The 25,669-nt window shown below is 44.2% G+C and overlaps 1 protein-coding gene across 11 annotated transcripts in view; it reads right to left on the bottom strand.

The window, feature by feature from the left end:
* The window catches only part of PPP6R3 (protein phosphatase 6 regulatory subunit 3), a 99,666-nt gene that overhangs the window by 39,232 nt on the left and 34,765 nt on the right, over positions 1-25,669 (bottom strand). For 9 of the 11 annotated variants that reach the window (XM_081152792.1, XM_081152794.1, XM_081152797.1 and 6 more), the window contains 8 exons: positions 22,556-22,788; positions 18,027-18,213; positions 14,948-15,085; positions 12,513-12,578; positions 10,283-10,395; positions 7,969-8,082; positions 3,816-3,945; positions 1,169-1,321 (listed from right to left, as the gene is read on the bottom strand). In XM_081152792.1, the coding sequence (XP_081008918.1) occupies positions 1,169-1,321; positions 3,816-3,945; positions 7,969-8,082; positions 10,283-10,395; positions 12,513-12,578; positions 14,948-15,085; positions 18,027-18,213; positions 22,556-22,782 (1,128 nt within the window). In that variant the 5' untranslated portion in view covers positions 22,783-22,788. Of the gene's footprint in view, positions 1-1,168; positions 1,322-3,815; positions 3,946-7,968; positions 8,083-10,282; positions 10,396-12,512; positions 12,579-14,947; positions 15,086-18,026; positions 18,214-22,555; positions 22,789-25,669 lie in introns of those variants that run through there. The other 2 variants (XM_081152789.1, XM_081152793.1) reach the window with 1 other exon arrangement.

The following is a 25,669-nucleotide window of genomic DNA, read 5'->3' as shown; positions in this document are numbered from 1 at the left end:
AATGATCCATTTAAGAGTTTTATCAAAATTATCACTCAAAAGTAGTTCTAAAGATTAACAACAGAAAGATTAAACTAGTAAGATTAAAGAGTAGTAATTGATGACTTCAGGGAGACTCAGAAGCAGGAGTAGAAAGGTATACTCCTGGAGTTTTACATTCTGGTCCGAGGGTAGGGCAAATGCAATGTCTCCCGGGGCAACAATTATGCCACCAGACTGTTTCACACCTCACTTTCCCCCAGCACAGTTCTGCTCTCTATACCCTACACTGACATGCCGTTGAACTCAAAGCTGAAGTTTACAAAGCAGCTCCGTGATGCCAGCAAGCATGTGGTATGGCTGAGAAGCATGCGTGGGTTTGCAAGTGGATGTGAATGCAAACCTGGCTCCACCACTGACAGCATGGAGTGCAGCTCCTTTCTGAACATGATCTAAAAGAAGGACTCTCCCTCACGGGATTTAATGCTCAGGATCCCATGAGCACAAAGTGCACATTCCAGGGCCTTTCATGAAGTGGGCAAACCCCTACACCCCTTCCTGTGAAACACCCCTAACCCCCAAATGGACAGTGTGATGGTACCTGTGAAACCTGCTAAGTGTTGAACTCATGCCTTCTGGGTGGTGTGGGCAGGTCAGACAAAGCAGGCACGGGCCTAGGGCACCAGAGCAGGGCCTACAGACTCTAAGCGCAAACTCTGAAATGGGAGCAGCTCGGTCCTGGGGTCTTCCTTTTCCCTTCCACTGACAAGCAGGCTAAGAGCTGTTTCAAGGAACAATCTGGAGTCAAGGCTAAAGGCTGCACGGGGTCTCGGACGCATTACACAGACGCGCACAGACTGATGCCTGCCCCTGCCCACTGGGGGATGCTGTCACCAGCAGTACTCTACCGCACAGCCTCCTACATCCGTGCGACACTGAACCTGGAAAGTCTGTCATCATCACCAAAAGTTTCTAGTACAGTTTTCTCTACTCTCAGCAACAGTAACTAACTACTGACAAATTCAAAGCTTCAAACTGGATTAACTCAAGGCAAAAACTATAAAAAAGACCTTCACACACAAACCAAGAGAAGTCAGACACATATCACAAATCTGTGCGGCTGCACCTGAGTCACAGCCATGAAAAACAACGGGCGAACGAACAGGCCGACCTGTCCAGGGTGCCTTACCAGTATGACCCCGATGCTGTTCAGCTCCATGAGGTCCCCGTTGATGGTGCTGGTGTTCGTCTGGAGCAGGCTGGATACCAACCGAATCACGTTCAGCCGGGTGTTCCCGACGGGCGGGTCCAGCACACCCCACGTCGTCTTCATCACGCTCTTCTGAGGAAGAAAAAGCCTCTGATCAAAAGGCTTCCCAGTGAACCCATTTGGCAAACACAGAGGGGGCAGGGCACACACTAAGGTGCAGCACCAGGCACGCTAACCCTGCAAACAGTTTGGCATGAGTTCTACATCTGAAGAAAAGCTGATATTCAGGATCTAACGAAATAACCAAGACAAAACAACAATCAAGTAACGTCCCCAGACTAATTCTGTAAGAAAGAAGTGCCCTGGCTTCAACTCTCTAAATGCCATGGAAAGCAGAAAGCTGCAGGGGTCCACAAAAAACAGTGCAGGATGCCAAACCTGACCGGAAACCAGGTGGTTACAAGTGGTCTTAGAACACAACCCTCCACCTTTGCCGGGTCTGAGCAAACTCAGGAGCTGCCTCTGAACCATAACCAACCTCAAACCTGCTCTTGTCTGTAAAAGGGACTACCTGCCATGTGAAATCACAACAGACACAGAACTTTCAGAATTTCAGTTCAGAATGACAAGTTGTCTCCTGGTAGTGCGGTCACCCTTTCTCAGTGTCCCCATCCCTGTCAGCACGCTCACCCCTTCCTGCTCCCCCAGGGGCTTCATGGAATTGTGAGGCTCACAGTTTTACTCCATGTACAACAGTTCTAATTACCAGACATTTTAAAAAGCTTCATGGATCTACTCACACACCACACCAGACAGTAAAATCAGGACACACTGAGCACACTCATTCCTCCAGACGAGACACTGTCTTACTTTGGAGCGGGACCAAGAATACAAGAGCACACCCTGGCCAGTTGGGCTCAGGGTTAGAGCATCAGCCCATGGACTGAAGGGTGCAGGTACACGCCAAGGGCACGTACTTCAGTTGCAGGCTTGATCCCTGGCTACAGTCGAGGCACGGGCAGGAGGCAACCCATCGATGTGTCTCTCTCACAGTGATGTTTCTCTCCCTCTCTCCCACTCTCTTCGTAAGCAATGGAAAAAATATCCTTAGGTGAGGATTTAAAAAATAAATTTTAAAATAAAAAAGAATGTAAGAGTGAGACTCCACACTGGATGCCACCCTCGCTGTCCCTCTGGAAGGAGCATGGGAGGCCATCAAAGTCACAGACCAGGGGCCCTTCATCACACACCCTCTTCTCTCATTCTTCTCCTTCCTCGACTCCCACTGGGGATGCTCCCTCCTCTCCTAAGTAAACCCTTCCTCCTCCTCCCCTGCTCTCCCCTCTTCTGCCCAGGTCTGGCATGAGGGACGTCACTGACTGTAACTGTTCAAAACCAACACGGGCACTTTTCTTGAGGGAATGCCAGACACTCTGGCCAAACGCAGGGAAGACAACAGGACCACGCTTGCTCACTGTAGCATCAGCCATCTGAAGAGACCACCCGGAAGCTGAACTACACTCCCTGGGTAATGGACATAAATTATTCTGGGCTCCCACTCCACAACATGGCTAAGTAAACAGAAAACACTTCATTAGAAGGGAGAAACTAGCATATTGAACTTAAATTCCCAGTAACTCAAACAGTAGACACCACAGAGGTTTGTACTACAATGGCTAAAACACTGGATCCAGTGACAGAGGGCAGAAGGAAAAGGAACCCGCAAGAGCAGGTGCTGGCAGAACTCTCCGGAACTGAGCCTTCCACCCTAGAGATGCCCTAATCTAAGCCCGTGCACTACTATGCAGGCCCAGAATGGAGCGGAAAAACCACTGGGGACCGTGGACACCGCTTTGCAGGTCTTCACTGTCTGTCCTTTGTGCTCTCATGGCCTGCCCAAGTAAACAGTCGTTTTTACAACACTACACACATGCCCCATGCGTAAAACCTTGGGCTCCAAGTCACATTCAACCCGCTGCTTTTTTTAAAAAATGTGTTTTTATTGATTTCAGAGCATGAGAGAGAGGGAGTGAGATAGAAACATCAATGATGAAAGAGTCATTGATTGGCTGCCTCCTGCACACCCCCTACTGGCGACTGAACCCACAGCCTGGATATGTGCCCTGACCAGGAATCGAACCGTGACCTCCTGGTTCATAGGTCAATGCTCAACCACAGAGCCATGACAGCTGGGCCCGCCTGCTTCTGTAAGCATCTGTCCACCAGATCCTCCACCGCTCCAACTCTGAATACGACAACTCCATTTCCAAGATCAGTGCCTAAAAGACTGGCTTTATTTCAAAGATGGGAAAATAACATGCTATGGGAAGAAAAGGGTTTATTTTACGGGCATATAAGCAACCAGAATTTATAAAAAGAATATAAGCTGAGTTTCCTAAGCAGGTAAAAATTTAATTATACACCATTCGTTAATTTAGACACTATAATATAGGTAAAAACCAATTAGAAACTAGCTCAAAAGCAATAAAAGCAACCGGCAGTGTACCTTATAACACGTTTTGTACATGCTGGTCACAGCCAGTGTACATGCTGGTCACAAGGTTCCTAACAACTGTTCACATCAAACTGTTGAGCTGACCAGCCATGCTTAAGATAGCTGCCCTACCTTGGGTGGCTCAAGCAGGAGTTCATGAAAAGATCCAAGTCTTCCTCGGATGGCTTCTAGAACACTCTTGTTGACCGAACAAGCTGAATGACTCATGCCTGGTGGGCAGATCTCTATATGGCCTTCAAATCTTGAAATAAAGCAAGTTAATTATACTTATTACAATTTCAGAACAAATCACAGTGCTCCTATCAGCAGGTAGATACATACACAACAGCTATGTAAATTTATAATGATTATATCAACATTACTGGAGGGACAGAAAGCATATGGAATAAAAATTTGACAGGGATCAGCCAACACGACCTGAAACCCAGAAGCCCCCAGAGTCAGGTGGGAAATTGTATGTGAATTTCTTCCCATTCACTTGAACCGTCTATCCCCTTGTACTTGTTACACTACTAGCAGCTCTCTAACCAGAAAATCTGGACAGCAGGAGCTCTGACCGTAAATTACAGGGCATACCACACTGCCTGCCATTTGGGATATTATTAACAGGCCTGCATTTATTCCCGTTTTTCTTGGGTAATCAACATTGTTTCCTATTTATTTATTTATATATTTTAAAATATATCTTTATTGATTTCAGAGAGAGGAAAGGAGAGGGAGAGGGATAGAAACATCAATGATGAGTCATTGATCAAGCCCGCAACCGGGCATGTGCCCCGACCGGGAATCGAACCCCAATTGCATGGATCCCAGGTCGACGCTCAACTGCTGAGCCACGCCCGGCCGGGCCATTGTTTCCTATTTAAAAGACTTACTTTATTCTTCTCCCTAAAGCTCAATCTATACTTATTATAACCTACTCCTACAGGAAAAATTACAAGTGGAATGAAACCCCCAAATCCCAATGGGCAGGGCAGGGCAGGGCCCCAGAGGGGAGGAAGGCCACAGAAAGGAGGGGCCTGAAACTGTGGACGCTGTTCAAATGAGAAATTAGCCCTGGAAGTGGTGTGTCAACTGAACATCAGTGCAAACCAGTAGTTAACAACGTCGCTGCTGGAGCAGGATGCCTATGCCCAAGTCCTGGCTCCTCCCTTCCCAGTTATTTGTTCTAATGTGGAAAGTGGGTTCACTCAGCAATGTCTCTCCCAGGACTGCAGTGAGGATCAAGCTAATGTAGACACAGAGCTGAACACTGCCTGGCACACTGCTAACTTCTAGAGTAATTATTATGACGATTACTTGAGAACATTCCACATGTGGAAGTGATTTCTAATTGCAAAAGCTGCATAGAACAGCATTCAGAAACTCAATTACTGGAGAGGGGAAGGGGAAAACAGTACAGTGCTCTTGGATGTGTAAGGGGCTTTAATAATTTATGTGGCCAAATATAGCTTTTCTCATTATAGTTTCTGTCTAAAGAGTCATGCTTAAAAGTTCTTCACAATTCCATAATTCTTTTGAGTGTTTGCATACTTTTCCTTTGGTATTTTAAATTTAATTAATCTGGAATGTATTTTTATGTAAAAAAGGTGTCGACATATTCTTTTCCAAGTGGTGAGTTACTTCTTAGGCGATACTTATAGAATAATCACCTGTCTTGCTTAAGTGAAAAAATATACAAAACCATAAACAAAAGTGCCTTAATCATGCATATAAACTTTGGTGTCACAAATACTAGCATCATGCTGCCCTATTTATTGTATCAATGATGCATCATCATATGCAGGAGGCAGCTTATCTCCATCACTGGTCTTGTTCAAAATTCCTTGGCTAGTCTCACAACTTTATTCTTTCAAACATATGTAAGAATTCATCAATCAAAACAAAACCACGCTGACATTCCAAGTAGAGCTTTATTAAATTCAGAACTTAGACTTGGAAAGGCACAACTGACAGCTGTCCACGTACTGGCAGTCCGTTCATTCCCTTTACTGCTCAATAGCTATTGTATGGGCTTACATGGCCCTTGTCCTTCACCAGCTGAAGGACACTCTGCTTGTTTACAGTCTGGGTGATTATAAATAAAGGTAACAAATATTCACTTACAAGTCTTTGTGTGACACAGTTATCATTGCTGAATAATATAAGAAATGCCTGTTTAACTTGATAAGAAACTGCCAAATGTTTTTAGAAAATGGCTGTGTGACTTTGCATTCTATTCCCAACAAAGGGTGAGCCTTCCAGTTGCTCCCCAACATCACCAGCACTGGGTACTGTCTATCATTTTTGTTTGGTTTAGTCATGCAATAGGCTGAATTGTGGCCCCCAAAAGATATTTCCACATCCTGATCCCCAGAGCCTGTGAATGTTACCTTATTTGAAGATATAGTTAACCAAGGATCTTAAGATGAGAGTATCCTGGGTTATCCAGGTGTATCTTAAATGTCACCACAAGTGTCCTTATAAGAGAGGAGAGACAAAGCAGAGAAGATGAAGTGAAGGTAAAGCAGAGAAAGAGGTGGCTACAAGCCAAAGCATGCCAGTGCCACTAGAAATGGGAAGAGGTGAAGACTGAGTCTCCCCTGAGCCTCTGGAGGGAGCGTAGGACTTCTGGCATTCATACAGAGAAAGAATAACATGTCTTTCTTTTTTGGGGGGGCGGGGGGGGAGGTTAATCCACACATGAGGATATTTTTTCCAATGATTTTGAGAGAGAGTGGGAGAAAGGGAAGGAGGGAGGGAAAGCGATGAGACAGACACATCAATTGGTCGCCTCCTGCACACACCCCAACCTGAGCCAGAGATCGAACCTGCAACCCAGGCATGTGCCCTTGACCTGGAATGGAACCTGAAACCCTTCAGTGTATGGGCTGACGCTCTAACCACTGAGAAACTGGCTAGGGCGAATCTTCCTTAGTATCTGATAAGCCTTTTTTGTCTGAGGATAAATTCCTTCTGGTCAGAAATTTCCTTCTACCATTTCTTTTATTGTTGTATCCTTTCTGATTGCTCTTAAGTTATGCAAGTATGTTATTTTTCTCTTCCATATGCAAAAAGGTATCATTTTTCTCTGGTTTACTCCTTCCTCAAGTTGCAGTACCACTTCATGTGCTTTGAGACAAATTTAAGAGATGGTACAATTACCTCGCAGCAAGAGTGGCAACATAACAGTCCTATATCACTTGATTAATACCTCAATTTTTGGTTACATTATTTAAAATATAACTTACTAGGGAAGATACAGTCAAAATTACAGATACAACCCCAAAATTACAACAGACTTGAAGCAGAGCTGTCACAATGCCCTTCCTTTATCATTGGCCAACGAGTAAACAAACTAGGAAAAGATCAGGAATTTGGGAACAGGGTTGGAAAGGCTGTGTTCACTATTTTGCTAGAAACAAAGATGACATCATTAAAGCTAATCCAGAAACCTTGGCTGGTTGAAACTTCCAATGCTGATAGCAGACCTTTCCTGTCCTCCCCTCGGTGCCCTCTGGTGGACTGGATGGACCCAATAGAGAGTAAGAACCTATAAATTCTAATCTCTAAACCACACATGGCAGAAGCACTTACATATACATTCCTCCCAAATTACCAGGCTCCAGGGACCACCCAGAAAGCTGACAGTAGGTAAATTAGCACTGGACATAAACTGTAAAAAATAACATGGCAAACAGGAAAGGGCACACGTGGGGAGGCATTTCTGATTTGGAAACAGCACAAATTTCCCTCAAGGCCTCAGGCCTCCTGTCTATCCATTATCCATTTTATAACAGCCTCATGGTGCAGTGCCCTCCCGTGTGATTCCCCCTAAAAGCAACCTGGAGCTTCAAGTTAGCAGGCAGAGGGAAGAATCTCAAGGCAGAGGGTCCCCCAATTACCACTTGGAGCTCTGCCCACCAACTGTCACACCTATTTTCATAAGCAAGAAATAAGTTTCTCTTGTAAACGTTTGAGCCGTTAGACATGATTGTTTTCTCAGAGCACTTACTACAGCAGCATTTTCATAAGTACTACAAAAACCCAAATGATCAGAATCCAAATATTGCCAATAAAGTGTTCACCAGACCACACTTTCCAGCTTTATCCCTATGTATTGCATTCACATGAGACTTACTCATAGTTTATACCGCAGAAAAAGATTCAGCACCTGAAATTCAAGGGCATGATATTGTAGCTTATAACCAACAACTCTTACTAGCTTTTAAAAAACCTAAAAGTGAAACAAAACAGCTCCTCTGTAAGATAAAGAAAAGCTTACGCTGGCCGCCGTGTCTCGAGCAGCGTGAGCAGTATCTGGATGGCACTGACTATGGCCGGCTCATTCTTATCCTCGTGGAAGATGTTTGACAGGAGCTGCTCTACAATCTCTCGCCTGGGGAAACAAATCGACAGTCAAGTGCTGATTGTAATATCCTTTACCAGTAACAACTTCAGAGGAGGTCGCGGGATTGGTGAAACAAATATTACACAGCATTCAAAGTCACTTGTGTATGTTTATTTCACTTAACAGTATTTTCTTTTTAATACATTTGTTAAAGTAGGCAAGCGATCTTGCTTATTATAAATGTATCTGTCCCATACATATATTCCTTCCTGCAGCAAAACCATCTGGACCCTGCTTCTTGTTGAGAGCCAGTATTTCCAGACTGGATGTCACCTCCCACTCAGACCAGGTGGTGGGTGGTGGCAGCTGGAGGGTGAGGTGGGATAGTAAGACAGAACCCTTCACCCCCACAAAAAAGGGAAATTTTTCAAAAAGGCTAATTAGAAACCATAAATATTTTCCCACAAAGACACTGATATATAATTAACAAACATCTAACTAAAACAGGTAAAAGAGAACATCAATCATTGCCTTTTACTCTACAATTGAAACTTGATAAATCAAGTGGTAGCAATGAAATGGGTCTGACTGAACTATTGCCCAAAGTCTTCTCTGCAGGCTCTTCCTAATACAGCTCCCAACACAGGAAAGGTCACTATTAATGTAAAACGCAAGGGTAACTGCTAGGAAAATTTATATGAACCTTCTCAAGGAAAATCTCCATTTCTTAGGATCTCAGTAATTTTCAGAATCCATATGGATTAAGAAAAGGAACCTCCCTGACAATGTGACATACAGCTGGGCTGCCCCACTGTTCATGCCAGTCATCCCAAGGCACACTGTGCTCACTGTATCCTAACACCAGGACCCTTGCCAGGCTAGGGCAGCAAGGAGGAGAGAATCTCTTTCTACCTAGGGGAAGGAAATAAAAATGGTATCTAAACTAACTTCAGAGGATCCTCTGCAGGAAGTAGCTTTCAGGTACTACCAGACCTGCACTAAAATTACTTATGAGACCTTGACCTAATACAGCCCTGGAACAGCCACTCAACATGGCCTGGGACTGTGCTCTGGAAGATAGACTGATTTTTTTTTATAGTAAATAGGTGTATTCTTCAAATAGCAGCCTCACCCAAGAAGTGGGGTTCAGACTACAGATGTCCACCTTCCCATTCAAGTGCCCTGCTTCTCACTCACTCCTCAGGGAGCACTGTCCCACTTCATCAACACTGGTGCCTGAGAGGAGCGGCTAACCAAGAGACCCTCGCTACTTGACGGCTGCACTGAATTCCAAGTCTGCTTAGCATTCCACTGACGGACCAGAACGATACACTAACCCACAAACATCTGATGGTCATGATGTATGAGCCATATTCTGAGTCTTATTTAAACATAAAAATTTCACCAAATACTGAAGAAATCATAAACCAAGGGATCAACCTTATCAAACAGGACAAAAAGAATGTCTTTATATTCTTTAAGGCATTTATTTATACATGAGAGAAAAGACACTCATTTTCACATTTAAAAAGCTAGAGTTCTTGGATGAGCACCAGGAAAACGCATGGTAGGAGTTGCCTGGTGCATGACACCATCCAGGGTCTTGACCCCTGCCTTCGAGACAATGGCTCCCCTTCAGTTTTGCTTCTCATGTGGACAGTCGGGGAAAAGACTAACTTCCATAAAACTACTGGCTGAACAGGGATCAAACCCCAACTCACTCCAAGTTCATTAGACTTAAGAGTCGCACAGTCCAACCTTCCCTAACACAAGTATTTTTCAAGGAATTTTTGAACTTGAAAAGTTTCCAGAGCCACTACATTAAATACATTCGATTGAAGCCCAGACTGCTCCCCAAGCTAATATTCATTATCTAGCCCTTCGGCCCACTGCCTTAGAGATCTTTGGGTACCCTACCCATCTTTACCATTCTCTTTAACCTTAGCTCACTTCAAACTTTTCCTTTAGTGCTAACCTACATTTTATACATATGGGGGGGTTAAACTATTTGAAAAGTTCAGAGTCTACATATAAATGTCATTTATTTACATTCTTACCCTGTAGGTCTCCACTGGGCATCATGAATGGCTGGGATCAGACAAGCAATTTTCTTACCTTCTCACCCACCCAAGGGCATCACTTTCTGGGGACGTGATTCCCACGTAAGGAAGACTTAGCAATCTCACAATGGCAACACATCAAACAGCATCAATATGAACAAAGGACAGAAACAGAGCTTTAAACATACTTTTCTAGAGTGGCAAGCAGAGGATCTGGCTCTGGACTGTTCTGAATTTGTAACATCTGGTCTCTGCTCAGGCGAACAATTTCACAAAGTGATTGTGATGCATTTGAATGCCGCTAAAGGGAAAAAGCACAATTTTAACTATAAAACATGTCAAAAGTCATATTTACAATAAAAAGGGAGGAAACTGCTTAAGATATGACACAAATTAACATTGGCCATAAGCTGCAGTGAGTAAAAAGTCAAGCTCAAAAGAAATGACATGTAAAAAGTGCTGAGTGTTTTACTTTGCCAGACTAAAAACTTGACCTCACAATACTGCACAGTACACAGTACTACTTGTGGGGAGAGGCGACAGATGTTTTGGCAAGGAAAAGCTTCTACAACTGAATATCTGAAAAAAAATCCCCCAAACACATACTTTTACCAGCACAGAAAGATGCACATACTTCTCTGGTTAAAAAAAAAGGGCAAATAGAGCTTTCTGGAATATAACAATGGGTAAGAAACACTACAACTTTGCCAAGTGTACAGTGTATTTGCCTTACAGGAAAACTAAAATCTCAGCACCAACACACTGAGCACCACCTGCAGTAGAGGTAGGACAACGATATTCCAGCACAGATGACAACACGAACTGGGATATCAAAATCCATGGATTGGAATCAGGAGCCTAATATTTCTTTAATCAATACAAATTGGTCAGTACAACTTTAGCACATAATTTATCATTTAATACACAAGTATCAACAGGACTGTCCCAAAAGGCAAATTTAACTTTCTTGCAAGTCAAGTTGGGAAGGTGCTGATGCCCCTACTTTTGTCCTTCGCAAAACCACCTGCCAAGAGCTGGGCTTCTCCCTCATCAATTTCCCACACCCTGCAGACAGCTTAACATCCTGCTGAGCCACCAAGGTCCTCTGCTCAGGAGCCTGAACCTAGTGATGAGGAAGCCTGGTCACAGCCACGTGCTCCCTGTCAATGCTCAGGCCATGCTCCTGCCATCTCTCTCCACACACCCATCACATGGAACCACCCACCACCCATCTCCCCGGCCACAGGGGAGGATTACCTCTCGCCCAGACCCAAGGCTTCTTCTAGGCAGGGTTCTCTCGCTCGGACACCTACCACACTGGAATGTGTCCTCAAAGTCAACAGTAACAATACTACACTGTCTCATGAGGAATGATGGAGAATCAACAACCCCTTTAATAGGTAGCTCTTTTCTTCTTTTTAAAAAAAAATGCCTATTTAGATAAACTCTAGCTTCTAAGTTTTGGAATGGACCAGAGTGAAGGGGAGGGGCTAAATCCACCTTAATAGAAAACTGACCTTCATGAGAAAATACCCTCTGGCAACACACCTCTTTTGCACTCTCCTGTCTAACCAGCAACCTACAAGGAACAAGAGGGACCCCTGTGCCTCATGATATATTCTGCACCTTCTTGAAGCCAGCTCCTTCACAGACATTAGGCTGAACAACATGAACTACCCTGTCTGTAGGTAGAATGGTTGGATGTTGGCAGTTCTGCATGGCTCAGCCCACGACTGAAGGTGGCAGCAGGAGCAGAGAAGCACAGTGCCAGCCTCCTAGACAGAGCCACACCAGCTCAGCTGGTCCCTGTGACCCCATCCTGACAGGTGTCCCCTGAGCAGAGCTCAATCTGCAACTGCAAAGCAGTGTAAATCCTAATGCCAAGTCCATCTTCAGCACCTAGGAAAAAGCCAAATCTGCCAGAGCATAATGCCCAGGCCAGGAAGGACAAGCACCAAGAGCCCGTCACTCCAGTGATCCAACAGGACCAAGGCCCTGCTGTGCTGCCTGGAAAGCTTTAGCCAGGACTGAAAGATCAAATGCAGATGTGGCCATGTCCCTTGGGCTAAAGACGGGTATTTTTAAAAAAAAAAGAAAAGAAAAAAAAAGGGAAGTATGAACAGAGGAGGTCTGTAACAAAGGCAAGCAGATTCAGCACGAAATCGAAGCTCTAGAATAGACTGCTGCAACCAGAACTTGCTGCTTTCCACACTTCTGGAAATTTTCTGAGTATCAGCAAAAAACAGAGTAAACACAGTATTTTTAAAGCCTTTAGTGTTTAGAGAATTATCAGCTTTAAGAATGCAGATTATCACTGCTCTACCTGTCCTCTATTTCACATTTCATGCAATTATGCTCTGCACCTAAATAAACACGGCTCTTTTTAAAAATCAGTTTATAGTCAGACCGGGAACTTACATCTTCTTCTTGCGATGGGTGAACTATTTCCACAAGCCTCTGGATAATTTTCTCCTCATTTAACCACTGTAAAACACATTGTAGAAGTGATCATAGCAATGAGTGGCTCTTGTTCAAGCCCCAATGAAGGTTAACATACTTGGAAATATCCATCACATTTTAAGTAGAATGTTACAGGTTTCTCTGGACTTTGAACACTACAGGAAATTAAAAGTCCCCCAAGGAAAACGCCAGTGAATATATCATTTTAACAATAGCCAACAGTACCAACTACTCCCCAACTTATAATGCCCACATAACGAAAATTCTATACATCAGCTTTCTAGCCATGGCATAATGCTCAGACACTGAGACTAAAAGGGTCTGAACTTTAGTTACTGGGGGTTGGGTGGAATTCATATACTTTCTATAAAAGAGTACTGACTTTAACAAAGCTTCAGAAAGACTGAGAAAACTAACATTTAGTATTAAGCCTCTGGGTTAAAACATATTATAAACTTTTAGATTCCAAAACCACCCCAGGAAACGTGGGAGTGGGGCAGCACTACAGAAGCTGAGTTTATCTGCCCTGCCACACGTTGGCAAAGACCTATTATCATGACCAGGACAGTGAAGGAAAACATGAAGGGGATGAAATAAGGAAGAATAAAAGAAAACATAGCTGGTGTAATACTGGCTCTGTGAGGATCAAAAACACCATAACAAATGAAATGCTCACTACCTAAAGAGGACACCCCACCCTGCAAAAGGTTAAGGATAGGGGAAGAGCTGGGTGGCAAGAAATCAAACCTAATTTGCTAAAGGCAGAGAGAGAAGCTGTAATACTGTCTCCGGCTCCTTAAGGAGACACACCAAAGGAAAATGTAAACAAAAGTCATTGGGGGGGAACCACAAAGGTAGAGGCCCAACTTCACAGTTTAAAATCTGTTTTACGGTGTGCAATGTAGATCTGGCTCAGCAGGGCAGGGCAAGACCTGAGCTTCTGGATTTCTAACAAGCTCTCAGGTAATGTCAGGGCCACACCATGAGTAGCAATGTCTTAAAACAGAGCGTGGTAACACCTGTACAAAGGGGATAGGGCGGAGGGTCCTGACCATCACTCATCAGACCCCCACCCTACTGCCTTCACAGCTAGTGACAAGCACCTACATTCCAAGCCCACTTTTAGACTAATCCCCCTCAGTGGGCCCCCAAATAAAGTAAGTCATTTAGGAGTTTTGTGTTAACCTTCCCCTAACCTATGCCTTTATTAACCACCGATCACTGTGTCCCTCTATAGGCCCATCTAATTCCTTCTAAAAAACCATACTAAAAATTTCCCCCATAACAATCCAAATATAAAGGTGACCTTCCCCCTTGTCAACAGTCTCCCCTGAACTCAACCTCTTTTCACAGCCACAAAAACATACCTAAAAGGAACCAGTGTCCCAATTCAGGGACCTTCCACAGGCAGCTGCTAGGACATTCCCTAAGTCTGCCATCTGGGTTCCTCACAATGAGCACAGGTCCCAGTAGACCTCTTCCTGGTTCTTCAGATCTAGCTCCGACCCCACCACATCCTCCCGCTCACACAAACACACACCCTGGAACGCCTGCCCACCTCAGCAGAGCACCCCCCTTCCTGGGGTACCACCTGACAGACCCATCTGTCTCTCTTCTTTAATTAAAGTTAGCATTTCCAATAAAACTCAGAGAAATAAGACGTAAGATTCGAGGCTGAGTATTAAAGATGGAATAAACTAGGGAGTGGTTCTGGAAGAAGGCAGTGAAGAGAACAGAGGGAGAGACAGAAGACAAGAGGAGGAGGCAGAGGAGCCTATGAGAAACCTTATCTCCTCCCTCTTCCCAGCCAAATCTCCCTCGCAGCACACCTATCCTAAAACCACTATCTCCAAACATTTTAAATATGTACCCTTTGGAAATAAGCTCCTTTCTCCTTCTTACCCCATGCTCCTAGGTCCCCAAGAGAAGGAAGTTCCTTCTGAAGCCTCATCCCTGGAAACACAGACTCCTCTCCTTTCCGACTTTTAAAGGTAACCCTATGGTGGGACCATCTTCTCAACAAAGGGCCTTAAGGCATCTCAGGTGAGATACAGCACACAGCGGCATACTTGTCCTCTCGCCACCTGGCCAGCTTTGAGACAAATCCTCAGCTCGTTCTACCTTCTCACGCCACTGACAGACAAGCCAGCACAGGGAACAGAGCCCCTCCCAAGGAAACGTCCCCGGAACCAAGGTGTGGGCACATCTGAAACCTTAATCCTGCAGAATCTGAATCTCTTCCTATCTCGAAACAGCCTTCTTCCCCACCCTCCCCCCGCTCCCCCGTTTCCCAGACAACCTTTTACCAGGCCCTGGAATCCCACCCCAGCAGGCAGCCCGTGGGCTCACGCGCTTCTCCCCACCCGGCCGAGGACAGTCCTAACTCTACTCACATTCAGCACATCTTGCCTGGGCTGTGGAGGCTCGATGCATGTCAGGAGCCTGAGCAACAGGTCCATGATAGCCGACGTGCCTATGTGCTTTATAATAAGGTCTACAAAATCACGTTTCTTCTTCAGGAAATCCACAATCTGGAGGAGAACAAACCAAAACTGAAAGACATGTAACCTGGGAACTATAAACTTCAGAATGCTGTCAGCTCTGCCCCTCCCAAATCCCACTACCACTGTGAGAGGAACGGCGAATGCTGAATTCATAGTAAGATGTCCAGCTGGGAAGCCAGCTAACTGTTATGCTATTCAAAAACCATCAGGAAAACACAGTCACCATAAAAGAATCTTTTTCTGTTCATTTTCATTATTAATTCTCAAAGAATGAAAATGAAAAATGTAATAAAGAGCAAGAGAATATGCCATTTCAGTTTATGAACATAAAGTCCATTAGATTACGCACTACAGTGCGAAATACATATTTAAAATCCAATTATACTCTAGCCAGTGAGAAATTCAAAACATTAAGATTTCTCCACAAAGTGACTAACTCACCTACTACAGAAACATCACATGTGGATTTCATTTTGGTGTTTCACCTGCTGAGACTTACACAGGGCAGTGTGTGTGGCAGAGGCAGTTACACCGAGACCATGACGACGGAAATAAAGTTACAACCCTGCCACCTAGTTTTTTCTGTGCAGGAAAAAGAGGAAGGCTGTTCTGTGTACTTCTGATTTCTGTCTGTGTGCACGAATCATCTACTCTCTAGTCGCAGAAGCCCAGCATGGCAGCTGCTTCAACATAGTCTCACTAAAGTCTCTGAAAAGCCCATGTAGTGGGATTGCTAAAGTCAACGTTGCAGATGCAGAAGCCAAGGCTCAGACCAGTTAAGTATCCTGCTAGGAAGCTAAAAAGTGGTTGTACTAAAATTTAAACTTAGATTTATATGTCCCCAAAGCCATGATCCCGCCATTATCCAATATGAAAAAGTCTAACTAAACCTGCTTCACACACAGAACCAGGTGTTAAGTGCAGGATTGACCATCATATGTGGCTTCTCCAGACAGTGAGGCTAAATGCGGTAATAAACCTTCTAGTAGTTATACAGAATTAATCCACTCACAATTGAGTCACACAAATTCTTAAAAGCACAGTTGAGGAGAGAGGAAGAAAAAGCACCGGATCCGGAGTCCCAAGGCACAGCCAGGACAGCAAGATGTCCTATACAGAGGATGACACTGTTGAGGTGCTAACTCATCCAACACTGAAAGTGCCCTACAACTGGAGTTCCTGCTGCACGAACTAATAAATGTCTGCCTCAGTTAAGCCAGATTGAGTCTGAATTTTTTTCATTACTTGCAGCTGCATATATCCTAATACATCATGTGATGGGAAACCTTTACTTTACACTAATAACTCCCAAAAGGTTAGTGAGGTGGGTTTGACCTTTTCCTGGAGCCAAAAAAACAAAGGCTATAGAATGCGATTGTTTTCATTCAAGGGGTCCTGACCAAGACACACAATGAGCAGCAGCGACTGGGCCTTGTCCTCAGCATTTAATTGGCACGTACCATCATCGTTATACATATACTATGCTTGACCTTGAAGACCAATACAAATACTCAGAAAGCTCCAAGTGCATTCTCACTCATGACACTGAAAACCAGGACTTGTTTCAATGGTCGCTACAACCACCTGGAACTGACTAATAACTTAGGCTGTGGGGTGACTTGCACTTTCCTGTAACAGTCAGCAGTCCTGTTATTTTTCTTCTCATTGGAAGGCAGAAGAGAGAAAGACAATCTGTATCAGAGTAATCACGATTTGGGGAACATTCTCTAAGAAAAAAGAACTTCAATTCCAATACATTTAGGAAGGTAATTCTGCTCAGTTAAGACATGAAAGAATGACCTTGTCTCTCTAAAATAAAGCACGTATCCACTTCACCTTGGCATAGGATAGACGCACAGGACCTAAAATAGTTCCAGTCCGTGTGTGTGTGCTGATAGCAAGGACGGGTCCTGGAGAGTGCTTTCACCATGCAGGATGCCAGGCCGACTGATCTGACTGCCTGCGCCCATCATCACACCCTTGCTCACTGCACTCTGGAGGGCCTGTTATTCTGTACTTGGGCATCAGAGGCTTGATGCTCCCTGGATGCCTGTTTCCCTCCGTGGAGCATAATCTCTGGTCAGCAGATCCTTTTTCACACCAGTATCAACTAGAGCAGTGATTCTCAAACAGTAGCATGCATCAGTCATCTGGAAGACATGTTAAAATCCCAGATTGCTAAGCCCCACCCCCCAGAGTGTCTGAGTCAGTAGGTCTGGAGTGGGGCTCAAGAACTTGCATTTCTAACAATCTCAGGTGGTACTCATGCTGCTGGTCCAGTAACCACACTTTGAGAACCATTACACATACAACCGGTATTTGGAAAATAAATTTCCCAAGGACATCTGAATTGTTTAAAAAGCAAGCAAAGTGGGGAGGGGAGAGAACAAGAAGAAAAAGGGGGGGGTCCTGCCACAACAGCAAGGCAAGAATTTCTATCAAGCACTACTACAGAGCTACACAGGCACTTGACAGTCTACACCCAGATGTCTCAAGCTAAACTCTTTGAGTAGAATCAAAATAGAAAATCACCATTTGTATAAACCAATCATCAATTACATTTATAGAAAAGCTTTTTAAGTTTCATTTGTAATCATCAAGGGAAAGAAAAAAAATAATAAACTGTTAATTTACCAGTCACTAGGACCCACTCACATATGCAACTGCTCAGTATGCACCGTAATGCCATCTACTAGCATCTCATGCTTCTAGCTATTTGTCAAGAGAAAACCACAGTCTACTAAAAAACTGAGATGTGAGGCACTTAGAAAAGAAGTGAGAACATATTCAATAATGTGTAAATCAGTGTTAAGCCAGCGAACATCTAGAATGTTTAAGTTTTAAAACATATTCTTTTATAGAAGCTGGACTTAAAGCATACTCAGGACACTGAACCAACAAAATTACTGGGGATCATCTCAGAGGGATGATCCCCCCTAATACTTACCTTTTGGAAAACAATATTTACCTGTTCTGGTTTTCTGCTGATAAGAATACTTAGCACCTTGCTGAAGAAACTGGCAAGTAGTGGGTTCAAGGGGGAATCGTTTAGGAGGAAGCTATATAATTTCATTAGCAAGGATTCATCTTCTCCCAGTCTATCATTCATCTGGGAGACATCAGAAGTGAGCAACTCACAAGATATATTTGGATACCTAGAAGAACAGGATATTTATATCATCATCTATATTAACAGTATAATCAAAGTAACACACAAATCAGAAAGGCTTCCTAAAACTTTGTGAAAAAAATAATCTTCTGAAAATTAGAAAATGGTTTCAATCTATTCTGTTCAACATCTAGATTAGAGTGAATTTTCAATGTCTAAAAAAACTGTTCCTAAACCAAGATTTAATATGAATACAATTTCCGCAACAAAAACACACCAAGGGCTCAGGAGTGGGGGGGGGTGTCATGCTGCAGGGCGTGGGCCTTCCCAGATGACGTGAGATGTGGCAGGTAAACGCTAGGGCTGCAGCACCAGCAGCTACTCTGGCATGGAAAGCGGCATAGCTTGCAGAACAACCATGGGGACACAGGTTTCTAGGAAACCACACTGCACAAAGCACCCTGTAACTACTCAAGACACATTTAGGTTCCGGGATTGGCCACTTCTAATTTCACATGGGTTGCAAATGGTACTAGAAAGTTGTTTTGGGGGCTTCTCAAATGTTCAGTCTATATGACATCTTAAGACAATAAATATCCTAATACACTGAAGTGGAGAACAAGACATCAGCCTGAGTGAGCCAGGCGGAAAGCTATATATAGAAAAGGAGCTCTCACACCAGCCTTCCAAGGTCTCTGGGCATCAGCCCACCCTCAGATTTCAATGCTATGGGACACAGACCTCTTCTACAGACCCACAGCACTAGAAATTTCTGTACCCCCCCAAGCTAGCTTGGCTCAGCACCACAAGGCTCGCTCTCTCTGAAAAACAGGCAGCAGATCCACTTCCCCCACAACAATTGCTCAGTAGCAGCAGTGCTGCAAGGCCTGTGCGACTACTCTCCCCAACCGACAGTTCACTTCTCTGCTCTTTATTACTTCCTGTTGGGCAGCCAGGACCCAGAATCACCCAGTCATCAGGGAATGGCAAGCTCTAATGCTGACCAGGATAGAAAAGTGATAGAACAGCCAAAAGCGGCTATATGACAAGAGAGGTGAGGACTGGGGGCTGGGACACACACCAAGCAAGTGGCTGTCTGTTCTGAGGCCCCTGGCTGGAGAGGTCACTGGCATCACACCAGAAAGCTACAGCACCTGAGGGGTCTGGCATGAGGTCAGAAGACTGAGCAGTAGAATATCCCCAAATGAACCTCTGCAGGGAGAAAAAAACTGAAAAGACAACAGAATGGGCAGGTGTGTGGGAACAAAAGTCCCATTACCAAACAGCCTCTTCTGGAGGCTTGTGGCTCAAATCAAATTAGAAGAAACATGTTGGTATATAGATGTCATAATATAAAGTCACCATTACCCTGGGGCGCAGGGTCATCCAGTGATTACAGGTGTGAGTTCTGGAGTCTATCATCAAGGTTAGGAACCTGTCTCCACCACTTACAAGCTGTATCTTGGGCAAGTTTCTTAACCTCTCTGGGCCTCAGTTTCCAAGTCTGTCCTGTTAAGACAATAGTCCTACCCCACCAAGGAGAGTCATACATACCAAATACCGAGAAGGGCCTCAAATAAATGAGTGCCAAGTGCTTGTATTCCTCCTTACTTTCTACTTTGTAGAAGTGCTGAGATGCTGCTACAGGGCTTGGGGGGCATGCCCTCCCTCCTTCCTTAACTTTAAACAAGCTTCAAAAACACCCAAAGGCCCCCCTCCTCCACCCCACCCCTAGGCAAGGCCTTTGCTCCTACCCCACACATGCTCTGACCTTGATTCCCTCCTTGGTACTGAGAAAAAAAAGGCAATCAGAAGAGAACCCAGCCCGGCTGCATCCCAACCTGACCATGGGCCCCTTCCTCCTCCCCCTACACGGGAGCCAGCCTTGCTCCTAAAGCCACCCCTCATCTGTCCTCTTGATCCCCTCCCTGCCCACATACTCAAGCACAGCACATCACTCCATCTCCGTTCCTCTACACCATCATCTCCCTCTGAACTGCACCACTCTCACCAGCATAGAAACAGACCATTATTTCTTCTATCTAGGGGCAGAGTCAATGCCACCCCTTTCCTAACTCCACATCTGCCAGGAGCTCCCACTTTCTCCCTCTGTTCCCTTTCCAGGAAACTACCTGAAAGAGCTATCTCTGTCTTGTCTCCAATTATTCTTCAGAGGCATCCAGGGCCCATGTGCTCTGTGATGCAAACACCGACAGTCACCTAGCTCAGCAGCAGCAGCCCTGCCCCACTGTCCTGTCCCTTCTTCCTGAAGCCTGTCTTCCCTTGGCTCTCAGGGTAGCAGCCCCTCCTGGATCTCCTCTTGCCTCTAGCCATTCTACAGTCCCTCTGTGGGGAAATCTTGACCCAACCAATAGCATTTTAGTTTTTGGATTTATACTTCTACTTAAGGGCTTTATTTTTAAAATTCTGTTAGTTAAAAGTTCTGTTAGTGTAAAATGACAATCCTTTAATACATTGTATATGATCACCAAACTAAGTTGGAGCAGTAATGAGTTTAATACACATATGTAACTAATGTACAGTTATGAAGTTCACAAAATACAGCAATCACTCCATCATCCAGAAACTACAAAATGCCAGTCTCAATTTCCTTAGGTGACTACAGTCAACATAACTCTGAAAAGCTTTCAGATCCCATTGGAAAACCCCCTCTACACTAACCCAATTGCCTGGGTCATCCAGCTGTGTGTAAGGTACACACAGCTGATGGCTGTGCCTAGGCCAGAAGCACTGCACAGAACAGTTCTGCCCAAGTTATGTTGCTGAAATGGTGCCATCCAGAAGGCTGTGTCCAGGGGTGGCACACCTGTTCTCACAACCTCAAATGTAGTGCAAAAAACCACCACCAACAAAATGCAAACGAAACAAAAAAACAAAATGCTGGCATGGCACTACAACAAAAGCCACGACTACTTTTTGGTAAAAGCAGCGCTTTCCATAGGCATGCCTACTATTCCCCCAGTGAAAGTGGTGTTAGCTTCATTCAGTATAGGAGGAAACAGACCCCAGAAGGGCAAGTCCCCTGCTCAAGTTCTCAGAGCTTGTTAGAGGGGAGGCCCGCCCTGCCCAGGAAGGTTTGATACAAAGCGCACACCTCACTGCCTCCTACTAGCATAAGCTCCAGACAAGCAGCGCCCACACGGAGTGCCTCTCTTTTGTGGGATGGGAACACACTAGTGTTTCTGCCTCCAAATTTCTTTCCTCTCCTTTTTTCAGACACTGGTCTCTGAGTGGAGGCTGTCAATGAATGCTAGTTGTCAATCTTCATGGCTGGCAGAGAACATGACTGAAAACATTAGTATTATTAACCTTACAGCAAAATTCTCACCATGAAGAAATGAAAAGATATCTAAGGAGGGATATTCTGGGGGAGAAAGGGCAAAAGAGAACCAACTAAAAACATAATTCTTCCACCCTGGCCAGGCTCAGTTGGCTGGAGCATTAACTCAGACACCAAAAGGTTGCGGGTTCAATTCCCAGTCAGGGCACACGCCTAGGTTGCAGGTTCAATCCCTGGTTGGGGTATGCACAGGAGGCAGTCAAAAAATAGATATCACTAAAAACATACCCTGGGTAAGGATAGAAAACAAAACAAAACAAAACCACCATAATTCTTCCTAATCCATTAAGTTTAATGCATAATCAATAACTTTTCGTTCCTGAAGTTGTACTATTTTCCCAAGGGGGGGAGAAGCCAAATATTTCAATAGAGTTGGAGATGGAAAAACAACTGAAACCCCAATACTTCAAAAACATATGGAATATTCAGAGTATCCAGGGGTCTGTACAGAAAGCGCCAGACTGTGACAAAGGGTCTCACTGCACTATCCGTCTGCTTGTAAGCAGGTGGAACTAGTGAGTAGAAAAATCCACTGTAGTTATCCAAGGTGTTACGTGCTTAAATTTAGCACTTTGTCTTTCTGAGTGCACATTCATTTTTAAAATCCTGTCATTTCACTAGATTTCCTTTTAGATCAGATTGTGTGCTCCGCTAAGCCTATCGTTTTGGTTTTTTTTTAATGTTTTTATTGATTTCAGAGAGAGGAAAGGGGAGGGAGGGAGGGAGGGAGGGAGGGAGATCAACGATGAGAGTCATTCATCGGCTGCCTCTTACACACTCACCTACTGGGGATCAAGCCCACAACCACAGCATGTGCCGTGACTGGGAATTAAGCCGTGACCTCCTGGTTCATGGGTCGATACTCAACCACTGAGCCACACCAGCTGGTTGAGCCTGTCATTCTTGACCGTCTAAACGTTTTATTAATGGTCTGCAGCAGCCATAGGGAATCGCTGTATGAGAATGAATAATATTCTACCCCCACTTCACTTCAGTCCCACCCTAAAGAGAATATCGAATTTCTTACTTGTATCTGATCTTTTCATCCATGTCTTGAGGTGGTTCTTCTATAATGAACGAGACTAAATCTTCGAGACATTCTGCTTTTAACAGAAACTCTATAAGTTTGCGGTTCTGAGCTTTACATTCCTGTAAAACATCTTCCTCATCCATTAACTCCTTCAGTGTTACATCTTCTCTTTCTAGAAGTGTGTCTATGTGGGATGATGAGTGAAGATCAAATTTCCAAAACATGCTGGTCTAAACAAAACGCAGAGAGTATTCAAATACAATGTTAACTTCACATATTCATTTCAGTTCAGTTTTACAGTCTAAAATGCCATAAGTAGAATAAGTTTCACATTGAACCTATAAAATACTTTGTAAATAAGCAGGATTTTTTTTCCTTCTCAGAAAAAAATTATTGATAAAAATTTGACTTGAAAATGCTAAAAGAATGCTAAATCTTGGGACTTTAAGCTGCAAAATGATCACATCCACACTTGAAGAAGTAACCCCTTTCTTAAGGGTGAAGAACACATTCTTACACAGGACAAATATCTTCAGCAACAATGACAAGTACTAAGACCTAGACTATGGGGCCAACTTCTCCGGCAGCGGATATGGCCATGACAGCTTTCTCCAGTGCGCTGTGAACAGTAAAAACCTCCATGTACCCTCCCCTGCCTCTGGCCGGATGCTGATGACATAAACAGCTCTAAGGGAAAACTGGAGATGCTCCTGTACCCAAAACACTACAGGGAAGAAAACTGCCTGCCAACCCCAGGGCCTGCCCTCAGCTGTTATGGTGAGCCATCCTACCTACACCTGGGCTGTGTCCCAGCAATGTAGTGTGGCCCACCCAACCAACCGGCTCCTCTAATCCCGAGCCTGTGACTATGCACTTTATTATATTTATTTAAACACAAGAAAAGGAATTCTTTAGCAAATATCTTCTTTATTTTTTATTTTTATTTATTTTTATTTTTTAAATAAATCTTTATTGATTTCAGAGAAATGAAGGTAGAGTGAGAGAGAGAGAGATAGAAACAACGATGAGAGAGAGTCACTGACTGAGCCCGCAACCCGGGCATGTGCCCTGACCGGGAATCGAACCCCGATCTCCTGGATCCTAGGTCAATGCTCAACTGCTGAGCCATGCCCGGCTGGGCAGCAAATATCTTTTTTAAATGCCTAACTCTTTTTGCTTTCCAGTACCTTGAATTACAATAGCATATTTCAAGTCAAAACGCTAACACATACAAATTTCCACAGTGCATTTTCTTTAAACTGGGTACTACAAACTTAAAAATAAAATATAACTATAGTAGATTCCTAAAGCAAACATTATGTGCTTTACCTTTTAGCCAAAGAGCAAATCGACTGGAAATGAATGGTGTTGGTAAAATAGTTACCCTGGCTTGGCCCTAGCTTCTATTTGTGCCCTTTGAAGTAGAAGCAATAGTTACAAAGATCACCTGCCCAGGACCCTGAGGCAAAATGGAGTCCTTTTAAAAATACTCTAAGACATTCAGAAAAACTGAAAGGAGTCAGAATTTCAACAGTTCATTTTTACTAAATATAAACACCCTTTAAAGGTCCTCCCACAGGCCTGGCAGGTTTTCTCAGTGGTTAGAGCGTCGGTCCTTGGACTGAAGGGTCTCGGGTTTGATTCTGGTCAAGGGCACATACCATGGTTGCAGGCTCAATCCCCAGCCCCGTCGGGATGCATGGGGATGGCAACCAATCGATGTGTTTCTCTCACATCTATGTTTCTCTCTCTTTCCTTTTCACTCTCTCTGAAAAAGCAACGAAAAAATATCCCCAGGTGAGGATTAAAAATTAAATTAAATAAATAAATAAAGTCATCCCACAGCTATAATTAAGTTGCTTGAAAACAGGATTTTCTCCAAAAGGGCTGAAAGATTATTAGATGGGTAAGGCCACCAGGGAGTTACCTGTTACCTGATGCCACAGACCTAATGGCCTCCGCTGTTTTCTACCTTCCCCAAAACTTAAGACACAAGTGAAAATTACCATCTAATATGTGCAAAATAGGGCCAAAGGACCCTAAACCTATTCATCTCAGATCAACTGCTTTAATTAAAGGTCATCTGAAATTATTGAAATACCATCCTACTCAGAAGCAAAATCTGGGCCATGGTACCTTTATGTCACAGCATTTAGGCAGTGACACTTTGCTTCTGAAAGAAAAGGTGCCACCCTGTCTCTATGACACAGGAACTGAAAAGGTGATATGCTTTAACCATCCAGAAGAGCAAGGACAAGAACACCAGTCCCTCCGGAGAACGTGCCACGCACTGATGCAGAGTAATTTCATTCAATAGGGGCCCAATTGTGGTTTATGTAAATCACCTACAACTGCTTGCTTTCACCAAATAAACGCCATTTCCCACAAAACCTTGTTAGGACTATTAAGCATCTAAACAGACCTGAATTCCAATGCTGGAATGACGTGAATTAGCGGGAAAGCTACCTCACCTCTCTAAGTCAGTATCCGCCCAGGTAAACTGGCTATAAGGCGTCAATAAGAAAGGCCCAATACGGCAGCTGGAACATTCAGGCACTCGGCAAATGGAAGTTACTGTGCAGTAAAATGCTCACCATTGAAGTAAGCGAGCTTCAAACCAGTGTTTCCCAAACTTTCATGGGCATAGGTAACACCTAGTGGTCCTGTTAAAATGCAGTCTCAGATTCTGACTCAGAAAAGCAGGGGTCAGGCCTGAGCTTCTCTAGCAAGCTCCCAGAATGCTGCCTTGGGTTGAAACCACTGCTGACCAGTTGTACCAAACTGCAATAGCCCTGGTTGGTGTGGCTCAGTGGTGTGTCAGTCTGCACACTGAAGAGTCCTGGGTTCGATTCCTGGTCAAGGGCACATACCTCAGTTGTGCATTTGCTCCCTGCCTCCATCGGGGTGCGAGTGGGAGGCAACAGTCACTGTGTCTCTCTCACATCGATGTTTCTCTCTCTCTCTCTCCCCCTTCCCCTCCCTCCCTCCTACTCCCTCTGAAAAGCAATGGAAAAAATACCCTCAGGTGAGGATGAACGACAACAAAAAGAACTGCAATAAGTAATTCAAAGCAATTATATAGCCCTGAGAAACAGGAAAAGCATGTGACTG

This window comes from Miniopterus schreibersii (genome assembly GCF_964146895.1).
Source record: "Miniopterus schreibersii genome assembly, chromosome: 12".
Classification (NCBI taxonomy): domain Eukaryota; kingdom Metazoa; phylum Chordata; class Mammalia; order Chiroptera; family Miniopteridae; genus Miniopterus; species Miniopterus schreibersii.
This window is presented reverse-complemented; position numbering and strand designations above follow the sequence as displayed.